Below are 25,029 nucleotides of genomic sequence, written 5' to 3' on the forward strand. Positions count from 1 at the left end.
TTGCCATTAATTTGATTCTGAATTGATTTTAGGATGCATTTTAATTAATTGACTTTGTGATTTTATGTACACTGTGCTATTTTCACTTGTTGTTAGCCGCTCTGAGCCCAGCTTTGGCCAGGGAGGGGAGGATACAAATAAAATTTTATTTTTATTATTTATTATTATTATTCATGGCAGATGGCCATCCAACCTCTGCTTAAAAACCTCCAAGGAAGAAGAGGCCACAACCTCGCAAAGGAGACCTTTCCTCTGTCAAAATGCTCTTCCTGATGTTGTCAGAATTTCCTTTCTTTTAACTTTCTTTTAACTTGAAGCCACTGGTTTGAGTCCTACCTTCCAGAGCAGGAGAAAACAAGCTTGTTCCCTCTTCCATGGGACAGGCCTTGAGATATTGGAAGGTGGCTTTCATATGCCCTCTCAGGCTCCTCTTTTCCAGGCTAAACATTTTGAAGCCATCTAGGTTCATGGCCAGCCCTGCCTCCTGTGGGAGGGAGTTCCATAGTCTAACTATGCCCTGCATGATGGGAGGACTTTATTGTATCTGTTTTGAATCTTCCAGCATTCAGCTTCATGGGATGTCCACAAGTTGTAGTGCTATGATAGATAAAAGTATTTCTCCACCTATCTAGCCACGCCATGCATAAGATTATAAACTTTTATCATGTCAGGTTTCTAAGAGCCCTTCTTGAGTAAGTCAACGGTGAGGCAGCCTTCCAAGAGGGTCTCTGCTGGCAAGGAGGCCGGTGGGATGTGGGCTTGGATTGCAAAATGCTTTTCAGAACCATTCCTGTCAGTGGTTTTCCTCAAAATGCTTCTCGAGTTCTGTGGCTTCCAGGTGTTCCAAAGGGCTGCCCCGAAGGTGAAGGAGCAAATCAGTTGTTCATTTCTGATTAAATGTTAAGAAGATGTTTCTGATGCTTTGAGCTGCCGACAGCAGAACAGGGAGCCTCATAAAAAGGTTGGATCCTCCTTTGTTAGGGGTTTTAAAGGAGCGGCTGGATGGTCCCCTTAGCAGGGATGCTGTCAGAATGCATCCATTTAAGTCCAGCATCCTGTTCCATTATGTGGGTTCAAACTCCATTAACCTTTAGTTATCAGGCCTAATCTACCTTGAAGGGCCTGTTGTGAGCATACATGGGCCACTTCAAAGCCCTGTAAGGAGATGATCCAGGAAGAAACAAAGGATAAATCCCTTCTGGGATGGCGTTCCCACCTTTTCCTTTGCCGTGCCTAGAGCAGGCAAGAAACCTCCTACCAGTAGTGAAGGCAGGAAGTAGATATGGAATTAGGGGGTTGTCCTGCCTCTGACACATTCCTCAAAAGTTTAACTTCCTGCCAGTGATGAGATGGGCGGAGACAACCCACATCACGGATCCTGTTTCTTCCCAAAGGAGAACCAAAATTCAGAGGCCTCGCCCGCAGCCTGCTAAAATTTGCCCACAATGTCTGCAAAACTCTAGGCAACTAGGATTCAGAGGTAGGCAGCCTGAACCTTGAGGTTCATTGCAGGTGTATCATTTGGGGCCTGTCAGGATGTTTTCAGCTCCAACTCTTCCCCAAAGACATACATGCAGAAACCGCTACAGCCGCACCTCTAGGCACCAAAGCAACAGGCTCCAAGTGCCGAGGCTGCTATTTCGAGCCACCTGCCTGAAGGTTCATTAATAAACCATGAAGGCACCAGAGAGAACAGCTGAAAGGAGAAGCCGGCACCTTAAGCAGTTAATTAACCTTGAATTTTGTCGCCGGGCGAAACCTCCACAGGTATCTGGTGCCTCTGCACTGGCCCCAATCGAGTCACACAAGCAAAGAGAGAGCTGGATCTGACGAGACAGGCGAGATGCAGCCCCCAAACCCAGAGATGCGCTTTGGTTGCTGCTGCATCTCACATTTAAATTTAATTGGATTTATTTACTTCACCATGTTTATATACTGCTCAATGGTAACAGAAAGAACGAAACAAAAGAAACGTCCGGGGGGAGGGGAATCCAAAGTTGGAAACAACTATTTAAAGCAGTGGCATGCAGGTGTGGCAAGATTCAAGGACAATCAACGAAACATTTAAACATCTGAGTCTAGTACAGTTTAGTAAAAAAAAAAAAATTGCTTTACAGTGGTACCTCGGGTTAAGAACTTAATTCACTTAATTCCTTCTGGAGGTCCGTTCTTAACCTGAAACTGTTCTCAACCTGAAGCACCACTTTAGCTAATGGGGCCTCCCGCTGCCGCCACCGCACAATTTCTGTTCTTATCCTGAAGCAAAGTTCTTAATCTGAGGTACTATTTCTGGGTTAGCGGAGTCTGTAACCTGAAGCATCTGTAACCTGAGGTACCACTGTATTTGCCGACTATGAATAGTTATCTTTTCAAAACGAGAGCGAGACCATCAAGTGAAGTTCTTCCTTCTGCCTGTGCCAAGCACCACCAAACAAAGTCACTGGATAACCCCAGGTTCCAGGTCAAGGAGAGCCAACGCAGTGCTTGCTAGATATTGGCGGATGCCCATCAGAACCAATGGCAGGGGCTGATGGGAGTTCCGTCAACGTGTGTTTAGCTTGTTGTCAACCCTATTCTAGTTTGACCAGAGTGGGAAGGAGAGAAAGCTTGCCTTGCTCCCCAGACGGTGCTTCAAAAAGCTTGAAGATTCTGCTACGGTTCCCCCTCTGCAAACCCCAGACATCCCAGGCTCTTCTCCCCCCGCCAATGCCCCCTCCCCAATTCTCCCCCACCCCAGCCCCACTCCACACCTGGAGGTTGTTGAGAGGCTCCATCTTCATGACTGGTCCCAGGGTGTTGAGAGGAAGAGACACATCAATGCTCTGGTTTGGCATCAGAGGGGTGTGGATGGCCAGCGGGGTGCTGGGGATGACCCCAAAACTGGGGAAAGAAGATGAAAGGTCCAGCGAAAGAAGGCAGAGGATCTCTCTCTTTTTGGGGTGGGGGGAAGAGACTGAAAGAACTGCTTTTCTGGATGAGGGTGGTCTGCTAGTCTAGCATTCATTGTTTAACAAATAAAATAAATCATCAACAACAACCACCGCCAGCCAGCCAGATGCCTCTGGAAAGCTCACAGGAAGGGCCAGAGACACAGACACAGACACACACACCATCCCATTAAGAACATACAAGCTTGCAGAGCGTTCACACTTGCAAGATTTAATGTTTCACAAATAGCTGTACAACGTGGTCCCACGTCAGTTGGGAGTCCCCGAATCTATGGCACATGTACTCCTGCACTACAATTTCTATTCTGATATGAGAAAACAAATTTACCCTCTTCTGACTCCTCGTCTTGCCAGGTAATCCGGATAAAAGACTGGCAATCAGATCTGGTTTATCCAGTAAGGTCTCATATATTTCTGGACTAACTTTTTCCCTCATTGGGCATAGGAAGTCAAAGGACAGGCTGAATTAGTTTAGTTAGATAAAACTGCATATTTGGGGTAGCTGTATTTTTTATGTTCATCAAAATATAAAATATATCAAAATATAATTTATGTTAATCAAAATGTAATTTTCACTTTTAGCCATGTACATAATAAAACTGTGCCAATCAGTTGTGCTTCAAGCCTCATGACCATTTTATTTTATTATTGAATTGTCCCATAAGAGCTATTTGCCATAGTTTGTTGAACAAATTTATCACAGAGAAGCACCCTCTGAGTTCTTCCTATATCTTATGGGGAGCCTCTTTGCTAGCAGAAGAGAACTTTCTAGAGGTTTAAACTGTAAGTTAATATTGTCTCCCGTGGAAAGACTGAGGAGAGCCAACTCCGGATGCTTAGAGACATTTAGTCCAGTAATTGCTTTTATTCTTGCTTTTACTGTTGTTGTCTGTGTTTTTAATATCTCTTTTTATACCCTTTTAATTCTATTAGTGTTCAATTACATTGTCCTTTCTATACTAGCTTGTTCTATTTTATCTGTGTAATCTGCCCTGAGTCCTGGACTTCCTCCCAGAACCAAGCCGCTTTCCCACATGCCCACATGCGTGTGTTGATTAGTTCTGCCCTGTATTAATAATTTTAATAATGTTGCTATTTCTACCCCACCCATCTGGCTGGAGTGTTAAAGATCACCAAACTGATGGAGAGGCACAAAGCAAACATGAGAAATACTAGTTTTCTCAGGGAGGGGGGAAGACTCAACCATCACCAAATGCAGACAGGGTACAGCCCGGAGAGAAGGAATGACTAATGCCACCCCTGGAGAAGAGGCAAAAAGCTTCAGAGGACCTGTCTGATCCTTCCAGGAGGAGACGTCATCCTTATCAGGAATGCCCTCCAGCAGCACCAGGCAAACAGACTCCAGGCAACCACTCCTGTCACTTGGTGGCCTTACCTGTTCTTGTTAAACTGAATGGCAAAGTCTGTCATGTGCTGCAAAGCTTTGTTGGTGAAGCTCATGTCCATGTAGATGTGCCCTTGCCGGTGACTGAAGGTGCCGGAGATCTCCAGGCCTTTGGCTTTCACGGCCGGCAGCCACACCTGAAAGGTTATCGGGGAAACCGTGGTCAAGAGTCAAATGGGGCTGGCGGGATTTAAACTTAACAAGCAGAAAACCAAGGTTTTGGGAAAAAAATTGACATCTTTAGAATCAGAAAGGTTTCAGAAAGAGACAGAGCTAAACGTGGTTAAAAAAGTAAAATACCTAGGGGTAAACATAACAGCGAAGAATACGAGTTTATTTAAGGATAACTATGAAAAATGCTGGTCTGAAATTAAAAGGGATTTAGAAGTTTGGTCAAGACTGAAACTTTCCTTGTCAGGACGTATTGCTGCTATAAAGATGAATGTATTGCCAAAAATGCTGTTTTTGTTTCAGACTTTACAGATTGTGGATAAAATGGAGTGTTTTGGGAGGTGGCAGAGAGCTATTTCTAAATTTGTCTGGCAGGGCAAAAAGGCCAGAATTAAGTTCAAGATATTAACTGATGCTAAAGAAAGAGGGGGCTTTGCCCTGCCAGACTTAAAGTTGTACTATGAATCAGCAGCTTTCTGCTGGTTGAAGGACTGGCTGCTTCTTGGAAACACTGATGTTTTAGATTTGGAAGGATTTAACAATGCTTTTGGATGGCATGCATATTTGTGGTATGACAAGGTTAAAATTCATAAGGCTTTCAAGAACCATATTGTCAGGAAGGCAGTGTTCAATGTCTGGATAAAATATAAAGACTTACTGGAAAATAAGACCCCAAGGTGGTTATCACCAATGGAAGCCAAGGCCCCGAAAAGACTCAATATGGAGGCCAAATGGCCGAAATATTGGGAAATAATAGAAAAAGATGGAGATAACTGGAGGTTGCAGAGTTTGGAGAAACTAAAAGATAAAGTGCTTGGTTACATTACGCTCAGATTAAAGAAGTTTTTAAGGTGGACAAAAAGATAGGATTCCAGGTGGAAAAATCAAAGTTAGAAACAGAATTGTTAGAACCCAGTTCTAAGATACTTTCAAGAATGTATAACTTGCTGCTAAAATGGAACACACAAGATGAAACGGTCAACTCAGCTATGATAAAATGGGCACAGGACATAGGGTATAATATTATGTTTGCTGACTGGGAAAGGTTATGGACCACCGGCCTGAGATTTACGGCATGTAATGCCTTGAAAGAAAATATTATGAAAATGATATATAGGTGGTACATGACCCCAGTCAAGCTTGCAAAGATATACCATTTGTCAGATAATAAATGTTGGAAATGTAAAGAAACTGAAGGAACGTTCTTTCACCTCTGGTGGACTTGCCCTAGAGTCAAGGCTTTCTGGGAAATGATATATAATGAGCTGAAAAAGGTATTTAAGTATACCTTTCCTAAGAAACCAGAGGCCTTTCTTTTAGGCATTGTCGGCCAGAGGGTGTCAAAGAAAGACCGAACTTTTTTTATGTATGCAACAACAGCAGCAAGGATACTCCTCGCTAAATACTGGAAAACCCAAGATTTGCCCACACTGGAAGAATGGCAGATGCAACTGATGGACTATATGGAACTGGCGGAAATGACTGGCAGAATCCGAGACCTGGGAGAAGAAGTTGTGGAGGAGGATTGGAAGAAATTTAAGGACTATTTACAAAAACACTGTAAATTGTATGAATGTTAAGAAAGATGTAAGATTAGCAACAATACGGCACCAATAAGCTAGTTAAAAGGAATATGAAGATAAATGTAATCAAAAGAAAAGATAAATTTTGGATAAATATTATGTTAAAATTAAGTTTTTAAAGTCGCGATCTAAATTATCTAAAATTAGGGATATAATATTGGAAAATTATATTATAAGAATTGAAACAAGGTAATAAATTGCTGGGTAAAGTTTGAGATTTTGGAATGCAGGAACGAGAGTTGCGAGGAAGCCCAATGAGGTGAATGAAATGTGGATATTGAAAAATTATATGTTATTTCGTATGTTTTCTTATTGTTTAAACAAAATTTTTAATAAATATTATTATAAAAAAAAAGAGTCAAATGGGGCTGGGCCTGGAGAGATGCTTACGTCCTGCCTTCTCCATTTCAAAGGCAGCTAGCCTCAGCAATTAAAAAGTAATCAGGTTCTGATGGCTGATGAAATCATTTCTGGGTGGTTGAGAGAATCAGGGTTTTTTTATTTTAAAAAAAACCAACTTTCATGGGGCAGCCCAGCATAAAGAGTTCAAACCCGAGGACTTCCTGCCATTAATAGGAAGATTGTTAAGAGAGGTGCCAAAGCACCAATACGAATTGCTGGATGAATTTCCTGGGGCAGGGAGTTCCCACAGCCTGGGTGTCGCAACAGAGAAGACTCTTTCAAGGTGCCTTAAGACAGTGGGGGGGATGCATTGCCGGAGGGGGGGTTCCTCCTGTGCTGACCTGAGCAAATGGGGCAGGATGGCACAAGAGGAGGCCATCAAGAGTGCAGAAGATGGAGCAGACTCGCTCTCTTGTTGCTCCAGAGGGCAGGATTAGAACCAGTGGCTGGAAATGGCAGGGAAGTAGATTTTGGCAACACATATGGGGAAGCTTCCTAGCAGTGAGGGCTGTTGGGCAATTGAATAGGCTGCCTTGGGCGGTGGTGCTATGGCCTTCCCTGGAGCTATCAGGGATACTGTAGCTGTTGTAGATCCTTCACTGAGCAGGGGGTCAGGCTAGATAGGCTAGATCAGTGTTCCCCAACCCTGGGCCTCCAGCTGTTTTTGGACTACAATTCCCATCATCCTTGACCACTGGTCTTTCTAGCGAGGGATGATGGTCACTGCCAAAACAGCTGGAGGCCCAAGGTTGGGGAACACTGGTCTAGATGACCACCAGACCATCCAACACTACAATTTCTATGATTTTAATGCTTAAACCATCTAGCTTGGAACCAAACTGGCAGACAAGGGAAGCGTGATTAGAGGGCTGCCATGTTTAAAAATAAAAAATCCCTTTTTGCTCAGGCTTTCCCTGATCATTTGCTCTAGACTGGGCTGTCCTGTTTTCCCCTCTAATGATAATTTGTGATGTAGGTATAGATTTAATGTATTATGCTTCGGGATTTTCCACAGTGAGCGGTATATGAATGATTCCAAATAACTAAATGTGGAACAATGGGGAGGGGGAGTAGAAAACAAGCTCAGTTTATTGTAACCTAAACGGAAACCGCCAGACAAATTGTATTGGGAAAGGTGAAATGCTGCAGCCACTCTCTCTCTGCAAGTACCGATTTGGGTGCCATGTATCCTCCGGGTGCCATCCCAATGCCAGAAGAGAGCTCAAAGAGGTCGTTGAGTCCGCTGCTGACCACGGCCGGCGTCGGAGACGGGGCGAAGGTTGCTGGAACCGATGATGGAATGAAGGTCTGCCCCACCTGGAAGCAGGAAACGGAGGAGGAAAGGGACGGCGGCATCTCAGCATTTTGCACACAGTGGATGCCTTTATTAAATAAACCACAAACTTGGGTTATATCCTGAATATTTCAAAGCTCTTTACCGGAATCTCGTTGAATTATCAAGAGTGCCAAATAATGGATTTGCATACCAATGCGCTCTGCAAATTTAATCCCTGCAATCATCCCCCCCATCACCTTCGCAGGGTGAGCGTCCTTTGAAAACCGCCTGCCTAAGAGCCCTCCCTTCTTCTCAAAAGGCTTTGGAGGGTGGGGAGGGCCGCGGGGGTGCCGAGGGCGGAGGGCGAGCGAGGGACACTCAGGGGAGCTCTTTAGCCCAGGTGGTGCTAATCAGCTCTCATTTCCATTCCTGCATTCTCAAGCACATGCAAAAAAAACACAAAAAGGCACCCAGGACATTAAAATGATCAGGAGCTTGTAAGAATTCAGGAAGCCGAGGGCAAAGTGGGGGTACAAAACTCAGAAAGAAACAACTGGCCCTGTATAAACCCATGAAGAGCCAGCATGGTGTGGTTCTTGAACTACAACTCCCATCATCCCTGACCACTGGCCATAATGACTAGGAATGATGGAAGTTGTAGTCCAACAGCTTCCAGGGACCCAATGGTGAGAAAGGCTGGGTTAGAGTGTCAGAGTAGGACCAGTGTTTAAATCCCCACTCAGCCATGAAACTCACTGGGTGACCTTGGAGGGAAACTGCCTCTCAGTCTAGCCTACCTCAGAGGATAAAATGGTGATGGGTCTTTCCCCCCAGACTACTTGGGCTTGCAGCTGGGGACTGAACCTGGGATATCCTGCAATGCAAAGCAAGGCTCCACCACCGAGCAACGGCCCTTCCTCTGAGTATTTAGGACACCTCTGGTGCATGTGTTGGAAAGGGCCTGTGGGAAGGGGATGGAGAGGAAAAGAGAACAGAGCATTGTGTTCCAAGAGGGTAAAATGAATGGGGGAGACTTACTGCTGGGCTGCCTCCAATTCCCCCGCCAAGGTCACTGCCAAGCTGCAAGAGAGAAAGAATCAGGGAGAAGGGGGGAAAGAGAAAGGGGGGGGAGAGTTCATTTCAGCGAGGTTGTCAGGTGCCAGAAAAACAAAGGACCCCAAGAAGTGCTGCAACACCACACGCCCCGTCCCTTTCACCGTGAGCAGACTAGTCGCCCAGCAGGAGCATCGATATAGCAAAGGCGAGGACAGCCACGAACCTGAAACCCCAAAAAGTCCACAGGGAGTAAAAGCTGAATCCAGGCAAAAGCAAGGAAAATGCAAAACGTGGGCACTGGCCACAGAGATCTCGTAGGCATGCTCCGGACATCCAGGAGATCTGCCGTACCAAAGCTACAGCTTTTTAAAGTGTCACCATATTTGTCCAAGTCGTTCCTAGATAACCACCTCCATCTGAACCCACAGAATTTGTATTCCTCCAGCAGAGATGACACACCCACCCAGTTATGACCTTATAGAGTACAACTGAAGTTACAATTAAGGCTAGGTGACCAACACGAGAAACTCTCAGGCTCAGTTAGCAACTTTACTAAATTCAAGGAAGGTAAGGGTTGCAATTACTCCTAGGCATGAGGGCAGTGTGCTCCCTTCTGAACACCAGCTGCTGGAAGCCACAGGAGGGGAGAGTGCCGTTGTGCTCAGGTCCCGCTTCCGTGATTCCAAGGGACATTCCTGCACTGAAGGAGGTTGGACTAGATGAGCCTTTGAGTCCCCTCCAACTCTACAATTCTATGGTTCTACCTGGTTAGCCACTGTCAGAACAAGGGTGCTTGGCTAGATGCCCCCGGCCTGATCCAGGAGACAGGCTCTTCTTATGCTGTTCTACTGAAATGTGTGTTGCAGAGTTCTTAGCATATGGTCAGGCCTGGCTGACGGTGAGCAGAGTTGCCTTATATCGTATTGGCCCGAATATAAGCCCCACCCACAAATAAGCCACACCTTTAAAATTCAAGTGGGGGGGAGAGAAAAAAGACAATACCTGCTACCTTAAAATTCCACAGGCACTCACACCTGTAAATGGCAAATGTAGAAGTGATATCACATCCTACAGTGATATTGTAAAAGCCAATTTTTGTAAGGTTGCGAATTTAAGCCAAACTTTTTCACAGTCAAAATTTTTTGAGGGGGGGGGGAGTGTGGGTTACATTTTTTTAAAAAAATAATATTTTATTAAGTTTTAACAATAAAGAAATTATAAAACAACAAATAGAAAAAACACAAGAATACAAAAACACAAAGATACAAAGTACAAAAATACAAACATTTAACATAAAAAGGAAAAAGAAAAAAGAACACACACAAAAAATCCCTCTTTTTAAATTTCTCATCTTTGATTAACTTCTTTTCCTGACTTCCTCACGCCTCCCTTTTTTGTATCCCATTTAAAAATTGGTTCAGCAAATTCATGGAAGTGTGGGTTATATTCGGGCCAATACGGTACTAAGTCAGGTGCCACTGCTCCTTCTACCTCAAAGTACAGTATACAGCAAAGGCCAGAGAACCTCAGGCCCTCTGGTTTCCTCTATCTGGCCCTCGGGACTCTCCCCAGGCCACCCCTTCTCTCCACCCTTGCTCTGCCCCCTTCTCAAGTGCTTTTGATTGGCTGGAAAGTGAATTGTAGTCCCGTCTCTTGCTTGAGATGATTCATGTGTGTAAAAATCCCTGGCTTTTGTGCGGCTGGAGTGCAGCTTAAGGGCCACATGGGCCGCTCCGCCCACTTCTGCATCTGGCTCCACCCACTATTACCTTGCACCTCCCTGAAAGCCGCCCAATGAACCAAAGGGGTTCCCTGCTCTGGCTACGCCAACTGGGGTGGCTGTTTCTGGCAGGGGGAATTTCCTGGAATGAACCTGGACCCACCAACTTCATGCAAGGTATTTTCTCTGCGACTGAGCTACAGCCCTTCGTTACAGCCAGCCGAGCGCCGTATTTCCAGAGGGGGGAAATATCTGAGCACTTATGCATTTACGACTCCCTCTTGCAGTAGTAACCGTGTGGGGCTATTGCCTCGTTTCAATTTATTGCCGGAATTTGCAGGCAGAACGGAAGGCTTGCCTTGTGCGGAGAAGGCAGCCCTCGTAAGGGAAAGAGAAGAGCCCCCGGCAGATTCATTCCCAGCCATGGAGGAGTCAGAGGTGCCCCCCCCAGGGGCCTTCAGGAGTGTTCCCTTGCGAAACGAGGAAGGGGGAGGGTGGAAACAGCGAGCAAGCTTCTTATCAGCAAGCCTCTTACATAAAAGCAGTGTCAAAACAGCTTGTGAATAATTCTGCATAATAGCACCAGATGTTTTTATCTGCCTTTCATCGGTTCCTGCGCCAAGATTATCTCAAAAAGAGCCACGGGGCTGGGAAGCCGACTTTGAAAGAGACAATCACAGCCTCTCGTTCATTCACATAATAATTATAACACACACACCTCTTCCCCAAGCTTTGTAGATCTGGCTGAAATAGGGGAAGGGGGATTCCTGGAGACCCAAGTTTCTCTACAAGAAACTTGTCTGGGGTTTCAATAGGTAGCCTTATGGCATCTAAACAGGGCATTGGCCTAGTGAGCTTCTTGGGACTCTGTGTGTGTGTGTGTTTGAGCTTCAGAGTCCTCTTCCAGCCCCAGAGGGCAGAAATGTCAGCCCTGTTTGACTGGCAGGCAGCGTAAAGACTTCTGGATTGGTCCAGCCCACCAAAAATATTCAGAGTCCCACAGAGGGAGCTGTAGCTCCAAACACCTCGAGAGCAGCAGGCTGGGGGGGGGCTGACTGGTTATGGGCTGCAATGGTCTAAGGCAGCAAAGTGCTGTCCATGGTGCTGAAGTGGCTGGGAATATTGTTGAGCAGTTTCCTTTGGCGACAATCACGCCGTATGTTAAAGCACCATTATGCCACTGTCAAAAGTCATGTCTTCTCCCAAAGAATCATGGACGCTTTAGTTTGTACAGGGTGCCGAGAGTTGTCAGCCCCAAAATTTCCTGGGAAGAGGCATTGCTAAACGACTTGTTTCCCCAGAATTTATTTCTACAGCCACTTGCAATTCTCGCTCTTAGGTAAATCCCAAACTTTTTAAAGCCATCCTTCCCCAAAAGGGAGTCATGTAACTGCCCAGTTCTGAGTCACGAACATTTTTGCAAACAAAAGGATGCAAATTCCCTATGTTCTTTCTGGACGATAAATGACATATAGTGGAGCAATATCAATGCTGGATCTAAGGGAACTTCATGTCTCAGTATTTCTGCTATTCTAATAACCACAGCTGCATGTCCACCACATATGGTTACATGTTCCGTTCTGCTTTTTCATTTGTTTCTAATGATTTCATACTGTTGGTTTACTGCCCTAATAATATCATCTGTTTTGAAGACTGCACACTGCTTAAGAGATTTTAAAAACGTGAAGCGGTTTATAATAGCTTTCTAAATAAATAAACGATGTGCCTGGAGACAGGCAGTCAGGTCATGCATCCACAGCCGTGAGCAGAGGAGGAATGACCGCTGGGAGGAGCGCAGAGAGAAGAAACACCACAGTACATCTGCAGCAATACAACCGGACACCTTTGTCTGCCAGCTGCAACAAAACATGCCTCTCCCTTATCAGTCTCTACAGCCAAAGCAGGCGCTGCAACCTGCCAACAAGTTTGACTTCACATCCACTTCTCCATTGTCTCCTGAGACAGACAGGTGCCAACAAAAAGAAATGACGGCGGGTGCTTGAGTCAGCAGGGGACATTTCTCGGCTCCGTTCCCACAAGATAGGCTGCCCTAGGAACTCGTTCCAGCAAAATTCTCCTCCACGCTAATCCAGTTTTACTCTGGGCATCTGCCTTCTCTGGATTCCTATCTAAGAGCCATGTGTGAGGCAGGCAGGCAGGCAAACAAGAAGGCAAGCACTCTTTCGCTGAGGCGCTGCCAAGATCCTGCAATGTTACGTGAGGGACGTGGCGCCTCTAAGTCCCAGCCGGGATGAGAAGCAAGGTGGAGCTAATAACAGAGAGAAGCGCCGGGGAGACCTGCCGTTCAAAGGCTCAGCCATCGGGGAGGGCCAGGGCAGCCGGAAGACGCAGAGCCCTTAATGGAAGGGCTAATGAGTGACAGGGCAGCGCATCTGTTCGCAAGCAGCACATCGGCAGCCGAGAGAGCTGACAGGAAGCCTCAGAGCGCCTCCTCTCCCCGGAGCTTAAAGCGGAGTCCGAGTGGCAGGAGGCAACAAATCATTTCCTGAGCAGAGTCCAGGCTGGGGGGCAACCAGGCCGCAGTTCAGAACGAAAACAGGGCTCTGCACACATTGCGGCTCTGCAGGGAAAATGTGTTGAGGAACAGGGCACTAAAACTTGAGCATCCTGGAAAGCGCCACTGGCTTTCACTTACTTATTAGTTGTATTTACAATCCCCTTCCTCCCCCTCCCCAAGATCGTCCTAGAGCGGGTTTTGATAATAATCACAATCAAAACCAACAAAGAACCTAATAAAATCATGAAACTAAATCAATAACAAATCTGACAAAGCATTTAACGCACAAGTTTCTAGCCCTCAAGGCTGCAAAAATATGCATTAAAATGTGTTGGCAGCATTTCCATAAGTATTAGAAACTGGAAGGAGCTGGGACAGAATGCGATTTTCAGTGTTTGAAGGAATAGAAGGGTTTTCATTTTGCTTATTTACTTCTTACTTTGCTGGTTTATTAGATGTAGATTTTTATCAGACCAACTAAACCAGTCGTTCCCAAAATTTGGGGGGCCACTGCTGCCTTGGTTACATAAACCTGCCTCCCCTGGCCCAAACCCTACCATGTTAAAAACATTATTCAGAATGGAGATTTGCACAGCCCACTAGGGAAGATGATAAACGCAATAAAATTCAGAGCAGGGACAATTAATTGCATATTTATTCAAAATCCGATTAAAACTATTTAGTTTAATCCATTCAACAAAATGGATGAACTTGATCCAGGGACGCCGGCTTTTCAAAGTCTGATAGTCACTTGCACTTCCAGCCCCCTGCCCCACAGTACACCCCACCCTTGGGAGCCAGCACTGTCTGCTTTGGGAACCACTGAACTAAACCAACCATAAAACACAATGCCCCCCTCTCCTTGCAAAAAATAAACCAGAGCATAATAAAAACAAGATGCATTGGCTAAACACTGAATACCTGCCTAAGCAGGAAGCTTTTTGACATATGGCAAAACACCCTGGTGGGGGGAGGAGAAGGAAACTGAGCCCCGTCTAGCTCTGCGACCTTCTCAAAAGTTAGCATAAACCAAAGGCAGTGCAAGGTAGCGTGCGTTCCTGAATAAAAGATGCAAACGCAAAATTATGCACACAAAAAAGTTTCCCCAATCTGCATAACTGACACACGGTCACAGAACTCCCCTTCTCCTGGCGCAGAATTTTAATGATTTTTAGGAGAACTGCCACTCTGGATTAGACTCTGGATTAGACTCCAGTTCCTTCTAAGCCTGTCTGGCCGCTGTTTCCCAGGGGACACCCCCCCCCCCATCTCCTCCAAGAGGAGCTCCATTAGAGTGGATGAGCTTCCCTGAAGGATGGCTCGCTCTCTGCTGCTGATCTTGCCTTCCCTCCTACAGCCAGCCAGAGAGAGCTTTGGGGATGCTCTCAGGCGCTTGGTCAACAGCCCCTGGGAAAAGACTGGCCCGCTGTGTTTTGGATTGCACTTTTCCACTTTGTTTTTAACCTTGTGCCTTTCTTATTGCGCTCGCGAGAGGAAGGGCAGGGCAGGGGAAATAAAATATTAACAGCAAGAAGACCGTGTCTCCTACAAGTATCTCCCAGAATCCTCTGCTAGAGCACATAAGGTCCTTGGCAAAACAACGGAGGAGGAAAGGGCTCCTGGCACTACAGAGTTCGGAAGCCTGGGCGACCTTGGGCCACTCACTGCCTCTCAGCCTGGCCTACCTCAAAGGACTGCTGTGGAGATTACGTGAGGAGGGGGAGAACCATATACACCACAGATCTGCGGTAGATTCTGACTCCCCGTTGTTTAAAAATAGCAACAACAACAACAAGGCTCTGCCCCTCCCCCCCCTCTGCTTTCTAAATTATGCAGTTGAAATGAATAAAGCTTGAGGGGGAACCAAGAGCCCAGTTTGTGTGTTGAAAACAAACCCTTTACTGAGCGTGCACTCAAGTAAGGCACCCTGTTCCTTAAATCCGAGGGTATGTTACGCCGCTGCCACCTCCAGCATTTTGTACCTGGCTGTGATTGGAGGATCTTGGGGTTCTAGTAAAAACCAAACGCAACACACCAAAGCAGAACATTCAAGGCTGAAGTTTGCACAGCTACAAAGAAGGCAAGATGGATGAGCTGTGTTTCCCTCCTCCTCCTCCTCCTCCTCTCTAAGAAGATCTCGTCCAAAAGTTAGATGCATGACATGGCATCCTCATGCTCCATCTTCCGCATCTTCTGCTCAGCTGCAGGGTCCAGCCAGGACCCTCATGGTGTCTTCCCTTAGGCCAGAGGAACCAAGTGCCCCACACCCTACCTTGCCAACAGTGCAGAAGGTCATGAGGAAGGGGAGATGTGTCTGTCCTCAGGTCAGAAAGCTGGCTCTCTGAGGACACATTCACATGATACTTTTATAGCACTCTGGTGCCACTTTAATCAGTTATGGGAAGTGGAGTCTGTTCAAGGGGCTGGGAGTTGCTAGGAGACCCCTGTTGCCCTCCCAGGGCTCCCTGGGAAAAGGGATTGTTAAGCCACTCTAGGAACTGTAGCTCTGTGGTGGGAAAAGGAGCGTCCCAACAACTCTCAGCACCCTGAACCAACTACAACTCCCAGGATTCTTTGGGGGAAGCCATGACTTCTTAAAAGTGGTAACGCAGTACTCTAAAAGTATAGTGTGAAACAGCCTTTGGCAGCTCAGGTCCCAGCAAGACAGAAAATTATATTCTTTTCAGAACCAGGGAATCTGTGGCCCTCCAGATGCATTGGGACTCTGGCTCCTCTTGGCCCCAGTCAACACGGCCAACAAGCAGGAGATGATGGGAGTTTAAGTCCAGCAACATCCAGAGGATTCCCCATTTATTCAGGTTCATACAAGCGACAGTTCCCAGAATTCTCTGGGGGAAGCCAGGACTGTTTGGAGCCGTATTATAGCACTTTAAATGAATGGCGTGAAGCTGCCCTAAGAGATTTTTGTTCCAGAAAACAGGGACCCTTGCTGGAGCAAGTTGCTCAGGAGGAGCTCTCCGTGGTGCTGAGGCAGCTGACCTGCCTTTACCTTGTGGGCTCCTGCATGAGACCAGAATAGGACACTGCAGCTCCCACCTGCCCCAGCCAAGCAAGGTCCCAGCAACATCTGGGAGGGCCACAGGTTCCCCAAGACCGCTGTGATATTTACTTCCACTCTAAGCAGCTGTCCACCCTGGATACTGCTCCCCCACCACAAATGGAGGGCAGGGATAGAGAGAGATGGCAGCTTTGTTCTTGCTGAAATGGGGAAATCTGAAATGGGGCGAAGAAGATCCCTGTGGCTCCCACTTTCTGTGGCGGCTGCCTGGACCTCTTCCCCCTCCCCTGCTTCCTGCTGCTTAGCACAAAGAGAAGCAGGTAGCAGTCTGGATTTTTTAGTTATGCAGCTAGCCTAGAGACTGAGAGCTTGGGGACTCCAGGGACAAAGCAACTTGACCTCCAGCAAAATGAAGTTCAAAAGCATTCCGCTCACCAGACTATCCAGCCCTCCTCCGAGAAGATCCACAGCGCCCATCTGCATGGAAGACACCTGGGGCACGTTCACTGGTGGGCCGAGGTCAAGGTTCAAGAGGTCACCCAGGAGGTCGCCTTGGGAGGGGATCACCTGAGGCTGCTCCAGGTTGGTGGTGGTCGTGGTCCCCATCGGGCTGTCGCCTGCATCAGTGCTGCACAGGAAAGGGGTAAAGGAAGGTATTAGTTTAGTGCCTTTTTAGAAAAGGATGACATGGGGCATAGGAACTTCTGCTGCAAGATGTCTAAATTAGCTTTGCAATGCCTCATTAGCCTTGGACACAGGGGAAAGGTAAGAGCTGCAATGTCCCAGCTTATTTTTATTCACTTGCTTATTACCATAGGTAAAGGTAAAGGGACCCCTGACCATTAGGTCCAGTCGTGACCGACTCTGGGGTTGCGGCGCTCATCTCGCTTTATTGGCCAAGGGAGCCGGCGTACAGCTTCCGGGTCATGTGGCCAGCATGACTAAGCCGCTTCTGGTGAACCAGAGCAGCGCACAAAAAAGCTGTTTACCTTCCCACCAGAGTGGTACCTATTTATCTACTTGCACTTTGACGTGCTTTTGAACTGCTAGGTTGGCAGGAGCAGGGACTGAGCAACGGGAGCTCACCCCATCACAGGGATTTGAACCGCCAACCTTCTGATCGGCAAGTCCTAGGCTCTGTGGTTTAACCCACAGCGCCACATATTGGCCTGAATATAAGCCACACTTTTTTTCTAAATTCCAACCGTGAAAAATTGAAACTGGTTTGCATGGGACTTCTAGTGAGGCAAGATGGCGGGTGCCATGGCAGCGCGTAGCTCTTGGGACCACCAGCACCACCATAAGACACAATTTTAAGGGAGCGGCTATATTTGGGTATTGTCTTCTTTTCTTTTCCCCCCTTGAATTTTAAAGGTGCAGTTTATTTGCGGATGTGGCTTATATTCGGGCCAATACGGTATATAGAAGCAAATCCTGCCCAGGAACTCACTAGGATGATGGCAAACAACTGCTACACACGGGGCGTGGGGTGTGTGTGCTGGACTCAGGTTAGGTTCACACAGGATTAACTTCACATAGGATGAATGTGGCTGTGAGGGATCTTGGTGATTGCATTCCGACTGCCTGAGCCCTTAGGAGAGCTGCCACTGGTCCATGTAAGGTAAGTGAGACAGAGCACTGGCCTGGCTCTGCAGAAAGCAGCTCCCCAAATCCCTACCTTCCGTGGTGGATGGGCAAGTGTTTGCGGTGGATCCCGTGGCTGCCTTCCACGAAGGCGTTGGGCGGCTTGTGGTACACGGAGGCCAGAGAACCGATGTGGCAGATGAGCTCGTCCAGCAGAGTGGGCTCAATCAGGTCAGTCTCTTCCGAGATCAGTGGCTTCTCGGACAAGACCACCTCCTTGGCGGTGACGGGGTCCGTGGAAAGGAGGCGCCAGTAGATGTAGCCGCGATCACGCAGGTCCGGGTTGTCGGAATCCTAACGCAAGAGCACAGCACACATTTATTCACATGGCACAAGACTCATGACAAATTTTAGCTGTCCTTTTATCTGTCCTTTTGCACTCCTGACTGATATCACCCCCTTCTCCCTGATAAAACAGCTTTCTACTTCTGGTTTTTGTTTTGTTTTGCATGGAGTGGTACAGTCCACCTACCATCTCAAGACTCCACCACAATCTCCTGCATGCATAGAGCATCTCCCTTGCCTCTCAGCTCTGAGCAGCTCCTGGATTTCACTATATGGATGTTTTAAGTGTTTTCGTTCTGATTTAAAGTTTAGATTTGATTACTATTCTCAGGAAAGTGAGAGAACGCTTGGTGGGGTTTTTCTTTCATTCATTCTTTTTACATATTTGTGCTAACAAGATTTTGCCCAGAACATTTGACGCTCGTACGTTTTTGACATGGCCGAAACAGTAAAATCCAGCCAAACTGAATGTTTCTTCCCATATGCAGACACATATTCAAATGTGGTTGTGGAAACCCAGGGCCAACCACAGACAGAGGAAGGACAATGAAAAATGAACAGAATATTTTAGCTGCAGTTCATTCGTTTTCAGCTTTGGAGTCTTGCTATAAAAAAGCACACCTACACACCCACAACCTAGGTTTAAGGTGCCATTTTAGTTCCCAGCTTTCGTAACTCAGTTTCTAACACTGGGCAGAAGGACGCAAGGAGTGTGCAACACCACCTATTTCCTGGAAGGACTGCACTTAAAAAAATTTTTTTTGAAAAACTCTGGGTGCGGGAATCAGACAGGACATTACTATGAGGGCATGACTATTTTAGGTCCACCATTTTAAAGAGGTCTACTCAGAGCAGAAAATAGTTGTCTACAGCCGTACGTTCCTATTTAAATTAGCCCTTCCTTCAGAACTAGAATCATAGAATGGTAGAGTTGGAAGGGACCATGAGGGTCACCTAGTCCAACCCCCTACAGCACATGGATCTCTTTGCCCAACGAGGGACTCGAACCCACAACCCTGAAATTAAGAGTCTCATGGTCTACTAGCTGAGCTATCCCACTTATGAGGAACAGAATCTTACTTTACTCCTAGAAGGGCCACAGCTCAGCGGCAAAATGGTAATGATTGGTTGGGCACCCAGTTACTAAAATCAAAGACTTGTGGAGTTGGAAGGTACCCCCCCAAGAGTCATTCTAGCCCAACCCCTGCTAAAGAATCCCTGACAGATGCACCCCCAACCCCTGTTTAAAAGCAGAGGGAGAGAAATGAAGTATTTCTCTACTTCCCAATGAATCAGCAGGAAGAATAACACATCCAAAGAGTCTTGTTTTGATTTGGTTTTACTTTCCCACCACCACCACGGATCGGAATCCAAGTCCCGAGACACATCAAGAAGCCAACACCGATCCAAGGATGCTATTAAAACACTGCGTGACTCAGCTGAGTGGGCTTTGTAACACCGGGCGTTTGCTGAGCGGTGCAAGCGATCTATAAACTCTTGGCAAGAAAGCCCTGAGTCTGGAAGGGATGGGAAGTGATCTCAAACAAAAACCTGCTGTGCAGACTCAACACACCAGAATCCAAAGGCAGGAGGCCCTGTGCCCACAAAACACAGGAAAGCATACGCAACCAGGTGTGAGTTTCGTAGGCCCTTAGATGCATCACCATTGACAAAAATCCCAGCCACTGTTTGGCCTCTTTGCACCTGAGCCTTCCTCAATAACCCTGCAGTTCTTTGTTCTTTCCGTGTAGGAAATGGAGTCCCACATATGCCCAACCGAGAGGCTTACCTGCGTAGCCAGGCTCAACACCTGCTGGACCAGCTCCTGAGTCTCAGACGGCTTCTTCAGAAACAGTTTGACAATGGCAGTCAGCAAGGTGAGCTGCACCTGTAGCAAAGAAGGATAATGCAATTAAGAGGCAGCCCACTGACTTCCTTGGGCGAAAAATAGCTATATGGATCCAGAAGGAGCCCCTTCCTCTCCCCACCTCCCAGGGTGCACCCAAGAGGCTTGGACTGCTCCCTTTTCCAGCAAACATTCTGCTTGCTTTTCCCCCACCCTAACCCGTATTGCCCTAATCCTCACTATCCTCCTTCCCAGCCCCGTATCTCCCCAGAGCCGGAAAACTCCCCTGCCTGCTTCTCCTGCTCCCTACCATTTCTCGGTCTGTTCCTTACAGCCCACAGCCTCCTGGGGGAGAAGGAATGAGACTGGCAGGCTGAGCTCTGAAGAGGAAAGTGGCTATTAAGAGGCGAGGACCCACAGCAACATTTTGCCATTTTTTGCAATTCTTTTTATAAATAAGGATCTGCAACTAATGGGTAAGAGAACATAAATAACTTATCACCCCAAAAATTAAATTAAATGTTCCTTCCTTTTTCCGGTAAGTCCTTTGATATCAACAGTAGCTCACAGCATCACTGCCAAACTTTCCAAATAAGTGAAGAGGAGAAACTGAGTCCCTGTTTAGTACCTGTTGGACATTTTTGCACGTTTGGAATCAGCCATTTATCCCAATCTTAGCTGCAGAGGGCTTGTAAATAAGTCTAATGGCATGAGTTGAAATTACTTGCAAAATGAATGTATTTTCTATACAAGTGAAGGCTTTAAAGGCATCTAAAGCCAAGGCACCTAATTCAGATTAATTTTACCTGGAATAAGGAATAGCATTCAGTAACTCTCTGATGAGGTCTGCTACGAACCTTTGCATCAGAAAAATGAACTGGTCTGGGTCAATGTAATGTGCTATAAATATCTAAAGGCTATTTGCTAGAACTGTAGTTTTTTAAAAAAGTGTGATCTACACGAAGCAATGTGACTGGCCTATGGGAATCAAGCTGCTAAATATATTTGCTTGGTTTTTAGGAATGAGTATTACACTTTAGATTGCCTCGAGGTTTCTGGGATCTGTCCTGAGGCAAAAACATTCTTAAATATATCCAGTATGTGTGGAATAAGATTTTCTGAAAAGTGCTTTCAATAATCCACACAGAACTCATTTGGTCTTGTAGATCTACGGCTCAATAATTCCTAAATAGTGTCTTGAGTTATTTCCCATCAACTTAGTTGATCTAAAAATAATTTTTGACCTGGAGTAATTATCCCAAATTCATTAGTTGTTAAATATGGCTCTAGAGCCTTCAGGTGGGTGCTGGTTAGAGTAAATTCCTTTTTTAAACATGGAAATGTGGGCAAGTCTTTGGGCTGCACCCAGTTACTAAAATGCAAGGGCCCCGTTTGCTCCTTCGAAGCAGCATGATTTGGAGAGGGGACACAGTTCAGTGGCAGATGCCTTGAATGCAGAAGGTCCCATTTTCGATCCCTCATGGCATCACCAGGGAGGGCTGGGAAAGATTCCCTGTCTGAAACCCTGGAGAGCCACTGCCAGTCAGTGTAGACAACACTGAGTTAGATAGACCAAGGGTCTGATTTGGTCTAAGGCAGCTTAAGGGAGGGTCCACAGCTCAGTCCTAGAGTGCCTAATCCGCATACAGAACATCTTAGGTTCTATTCTCAGCTTCTCCATGTAAGGCTGGGAATGTGTTCCACCTGAAGCCCTGGAAACATCCTAACAGCCTACTGGATCAAAGGATCACCTAGTCCAGCATCTGTTCTGAAACATACCGTTGGGAAACCTCGGAACCAGAGCCCTCTCCCCTTCTGCAACTGGAATTTAGAGACACTGGTGCCTCCGACGGTAGAGGAAGAGCAAAGCCACTGTGGCCAGCAGGCAGCTGATGCCCAACAGTGTAGAGGCATCAGAGAGCTAGAGGGACAAATGGTCCGTTTCATTCTAACACAGTTTCCTTTCCCCCCCCCCAAAAAAAGGATACCATAGGACTGGAGAGGGAAATATTACCTGAGTGCTTTCATCATGGAAGCCCTCCAGAAAGCTCTCCAGGAGCTCGTCCGCGTTGTCAATCCTCTCCGCATATTCGCCCACAATCCAAATCATGGCCGCGCGGGCATCCGGCTCGTCCAGAGAGTCCAGGTTCTCGCACAGGGTGGCAATGATGCTCTCGTATCTGGTTCACCAAGGGAAAGTTAAGCGCTTTGCTTTCTCAACTCCTGTGGCATCCTAAATTTTCGATTCTCCGGCTCAACCTTTTCAAGCTCCTAGCCCTCAAATTTAAGAACTCTCGCTCTTGCCTCTTCTCTGCCACCCACTGTCAGCTGTCCCCATCCCTCCATTTGGGAGGAATCTTCAACCACCAGCATAGCTTAAAATATGGGAGTGAACCCCAGCTCAAGTGAACATGTGTAGGATGGAAGACTTCCATCCACTAAGAGACAGGCCTTTTCGGAGATCCCAGCCACTCGCCCCCTCCTAAAAAGGTCTGCTTGGACCCACCACTTGTCTCCTTTTTAAAGCAGGTAAAAACTTGGGTGTTTTTTTTAATCCTGATCAAACTCTGAAAACAAGGACTGCTGCTGTCAAACCACTAAAAGTTGTTTTCAGGATCCAGAAGTTGTACTTAAGGTCTTTAAAAACTTATAAATCACCTAGAAAATCACATAATTCAAAAGGAGGGTGAAAACTGAGTAAAGAAAAACAGAACACTTAGCCATGGCTCAATTTAAACCAGGGGTCTAAAATCAGCTTTAAAATCAACGGTAATAAGCAATTGGGTTTGTTTCAAAAATGGAAGAGGTGAATTTCTGCCAGGAGAGGTGGAGAAGCCTAGAAGCCCCCCCACGCCTAAGCACAGCTAGGACATCAACGACGGCATCAGCTGCCCCAGGGCTTTTTGCTGCAGTGGTGTAGACTCTAGGGAGCCATGCTTACTTATTGGGGTACTTGCGGAAGATGTCCCGGATCACCACGATGGCTTCCTGGACGACATAGTTGACCTTGGTCTGAATGAGGTCCAGGAGGGTGCTGACGCAGCGCTCAGCCGATTGCTGCAAAGAGGGACAGGACAGAGAAGAAAGTCAGGGTCTAGCAGAGGCCAGGCCCCAGTGCAAATGCTGGCCAGGATCCAACCCACAATTCTGCAGCTCACCCACTGCCTGGTATTATAGAAATCAGAACGGGATTCTCCGCAGGGGAGAGGTCATAGTTCAGTGGCAGAGCACGTGCCCTGCATGCAGAAGGTCCCCGTTAAACACCAAAGCATAAATGGGCGGGGGTCAGTTCACTTGCCTCCACCTTGATAGCGCAGCGTCCAATGGCCCGCACTGCTTTGCGGACGAAATCAACATCCACCTCTGTGGCGTACTCCTTGAGCTCCGCCAGAACCTGTTGGAATCAGACGATGATGTAGTAATGATAAAAAGGTAAAGGTAAAGGGACCCCTGACCATTAGGTCCAGTCATGGCCGACTCTGGGGTTGCGGCGCTCATCTCACTTTACTGGCCGAGGGAGCCGGCATACAGCTTCTGGGTCATGTGGCCAGCATGACTAAGCAGCTTCTGGCAAACCAGAGCAGCGCACGGAAATGCCATTTACCTTCCCGCTGGAGAAGTACCTATTTATCTACTTGCACTGGTATGCTTTCGAACTGCTAGGTTGGCAGGAGCTGGGACTGAGCAATGGGAGCTCACCCCGCCACGGGGATTCAAACCCCCGACCTTCTGATTGGCAAGTCCTAGGCTCTGTGGTTTAACCCACAGCACCACCTGCGTCCCTGTAGTAATGATAATGATCACTTAACAATAAGTAAGATTTCTAGTTTAACCCTCTCCCCTGCTTTGACCCAATCAATGGAACTTCCATCTTCCTTCTATTTTTTTAAAAAGTCACTGGCTGGGAACTTTGACAGGGGCGGGCTTCGGCCTTTCAAATTTCAGCAGCACCCTGTGCGAGCACAAACTTCAGCTGCCCGCCACCTCTTGCCTTCCGTTCTGCTCAATTCACTACATCATAGTTGTGACGCTCTGTGACGTCCCCTAGGCTTGGCGCCCAGTGCGGAGGAACCAGTCATGCTGAATCAGCCTGTGGCTTTTATGAAGACTCTGTTCAGGCTACGTCCTTGGGATGGGCAGCTTTGCTGGTACCTCATTCCAAGCCTGCCCTGTCAGAGGATGCAGCCCTGCAGCCATCCTCTGACTCAGAGGAGGAGTCCCCTGCAGTGCCTCTGCCTCCCTGGCCTTGCAGAAGCCAAAGGCTGCGGAAGACAGGCCAGCTCCATCAGGACTCCTCTCCCTCGTTTGTCACCTGGGGGCACCCAGACTGCCTCAGACTCCAAAAGACAGAAGGCTCACTCCATCAGCTTTGCCGAAAGCCCAGCTCCATCAGGCATCTCTTACACTGAACTGTGCCACCCGCTCATTATAAGAACAACCTTTTAAGAATTGGTGCCCGGTGTTGATTTTTCTTCTTCCCTCCCTGTCACTTTTCCTTGTGTGTTGTGTTGTTGTTTTAGGTTGCAAGCCTGTAGTTCCTGGCAAGGTTAGTGGAGAAGCAATCTTGTAATGATATTGATTGCAGATTCCCATGTTTGTTATTCTGTAGAACACACACACACACACACACACACACACACACACACACCAAGTCAGGTGTCCCCTGGCCCCCCAGAGCTGACCTGAGCAATGTTGGCCTGCGATGCCAGGCGGATCATGATGTCCAGTTTCTCCAGCTTGACATAGATGGGGTCGTTGTACTTCACAAAGAACACCTTGATCTCCTGCTTCAGGATTTCAGGTCTGAGGAAGGGAATGCATGCACAATTTATTATTGTTATTATTAACTTATCACCAGACCTTCACCTCAAGGCCCCAGGGTGGGTTAGGCAAAGGACCCCTGGATGGTTAATTCCAGCCAAAGGCGACTATGGAGTGTGGTGTTCATCTCACTTTTCAGGCCAAGGGAGCCGGCATTTGTCCGCAGACAGCTTTCCAGGTCATGTGGACAGCATGACTAAACTGCTTCTGGCATAACGGGACACCTGACAAGTGTCAGAGCGCACAGAAACGCCTTCCCACTGCAGCAGTACATATTTATCTACTTGCACTGGCGTGCTTTCAAACTGCTAGGTTGGCAGGAGCAGGGACTGAGC

At 47.1% G+C, this 25,029-nt stretch overlaps 1 protein-coding gene across 2 annotated transcripts in view; it reads right to left on the minus strand.

Moving 5' to 3' along the window:
* The window catches only part of AP2B1 (adaptor related protein complex 2 subunit beta 1), a 58,831-nt gene that overhangs the window by 14,624 nt on the left and 19,178 nt on the right, over window positions 1-25,029 (minus strand). The window contains exons 8-18 of one of the 2 annotated variants that reach the window (XM_081890289.1): window positions 24,556-24,676; window positions 23,172-23,267; window positions 22,815-22,930; window positions 21,888-22,053; window positions 19,817-19,915; window positions 17,777-18,036; window positions 16,534-16,726; window positions 8,824-8,865; window positions 7,680-7,826; window positions 4,345-4,490; window positions 2,751-2,880 (exon numbers count right to left, since the gene is read on the minus strand). In XM_081890289.1, coding sequence (XP_081746415.1) covers window positions 2,751-2,880; window positions 4,345-4,490; window positions 7,680-7,826; window positions 8,824-8,865; window positions 16,534-16,726; window positions 17,777-18,036; window positions 19,817-19,915; window positions 21,888-22,053; window positions 22,815-22,930; window positions 23,172-23,267; window positions 24,556-24,676 — 1,516 coding nt within the window. The remainder of the gene's footprint in view (window positions 1-2,750; window positions 2,881-4,344; window positions 4,491-7,679; window positions 7,827-8,823; window positions 8,866-16,533; window positions 16,727-17,776; window positions 18,037-19,816; window positions 19,916-21,887; window positions 22,054-22,814; window positions 22,931-23,171; window positions 23,268-24,555; window positions 24,677-25,029) is intronic. The other variant, XM_081890290.1, reaches the window with a different exon arrangement.

This window comes from Podarcis melisellensis (assembly GCF_964234715.1).
Source record: "Podarcis melisellensis genome assembly, chromosome: 15".
Taxonomy (NCBI): domain Eukaryota; kingdom Metazoa; phylum Chordata; class Lepidosauria; order Squamata; family Lacertidae; genus Podarcis; species Podarcis melisellensis.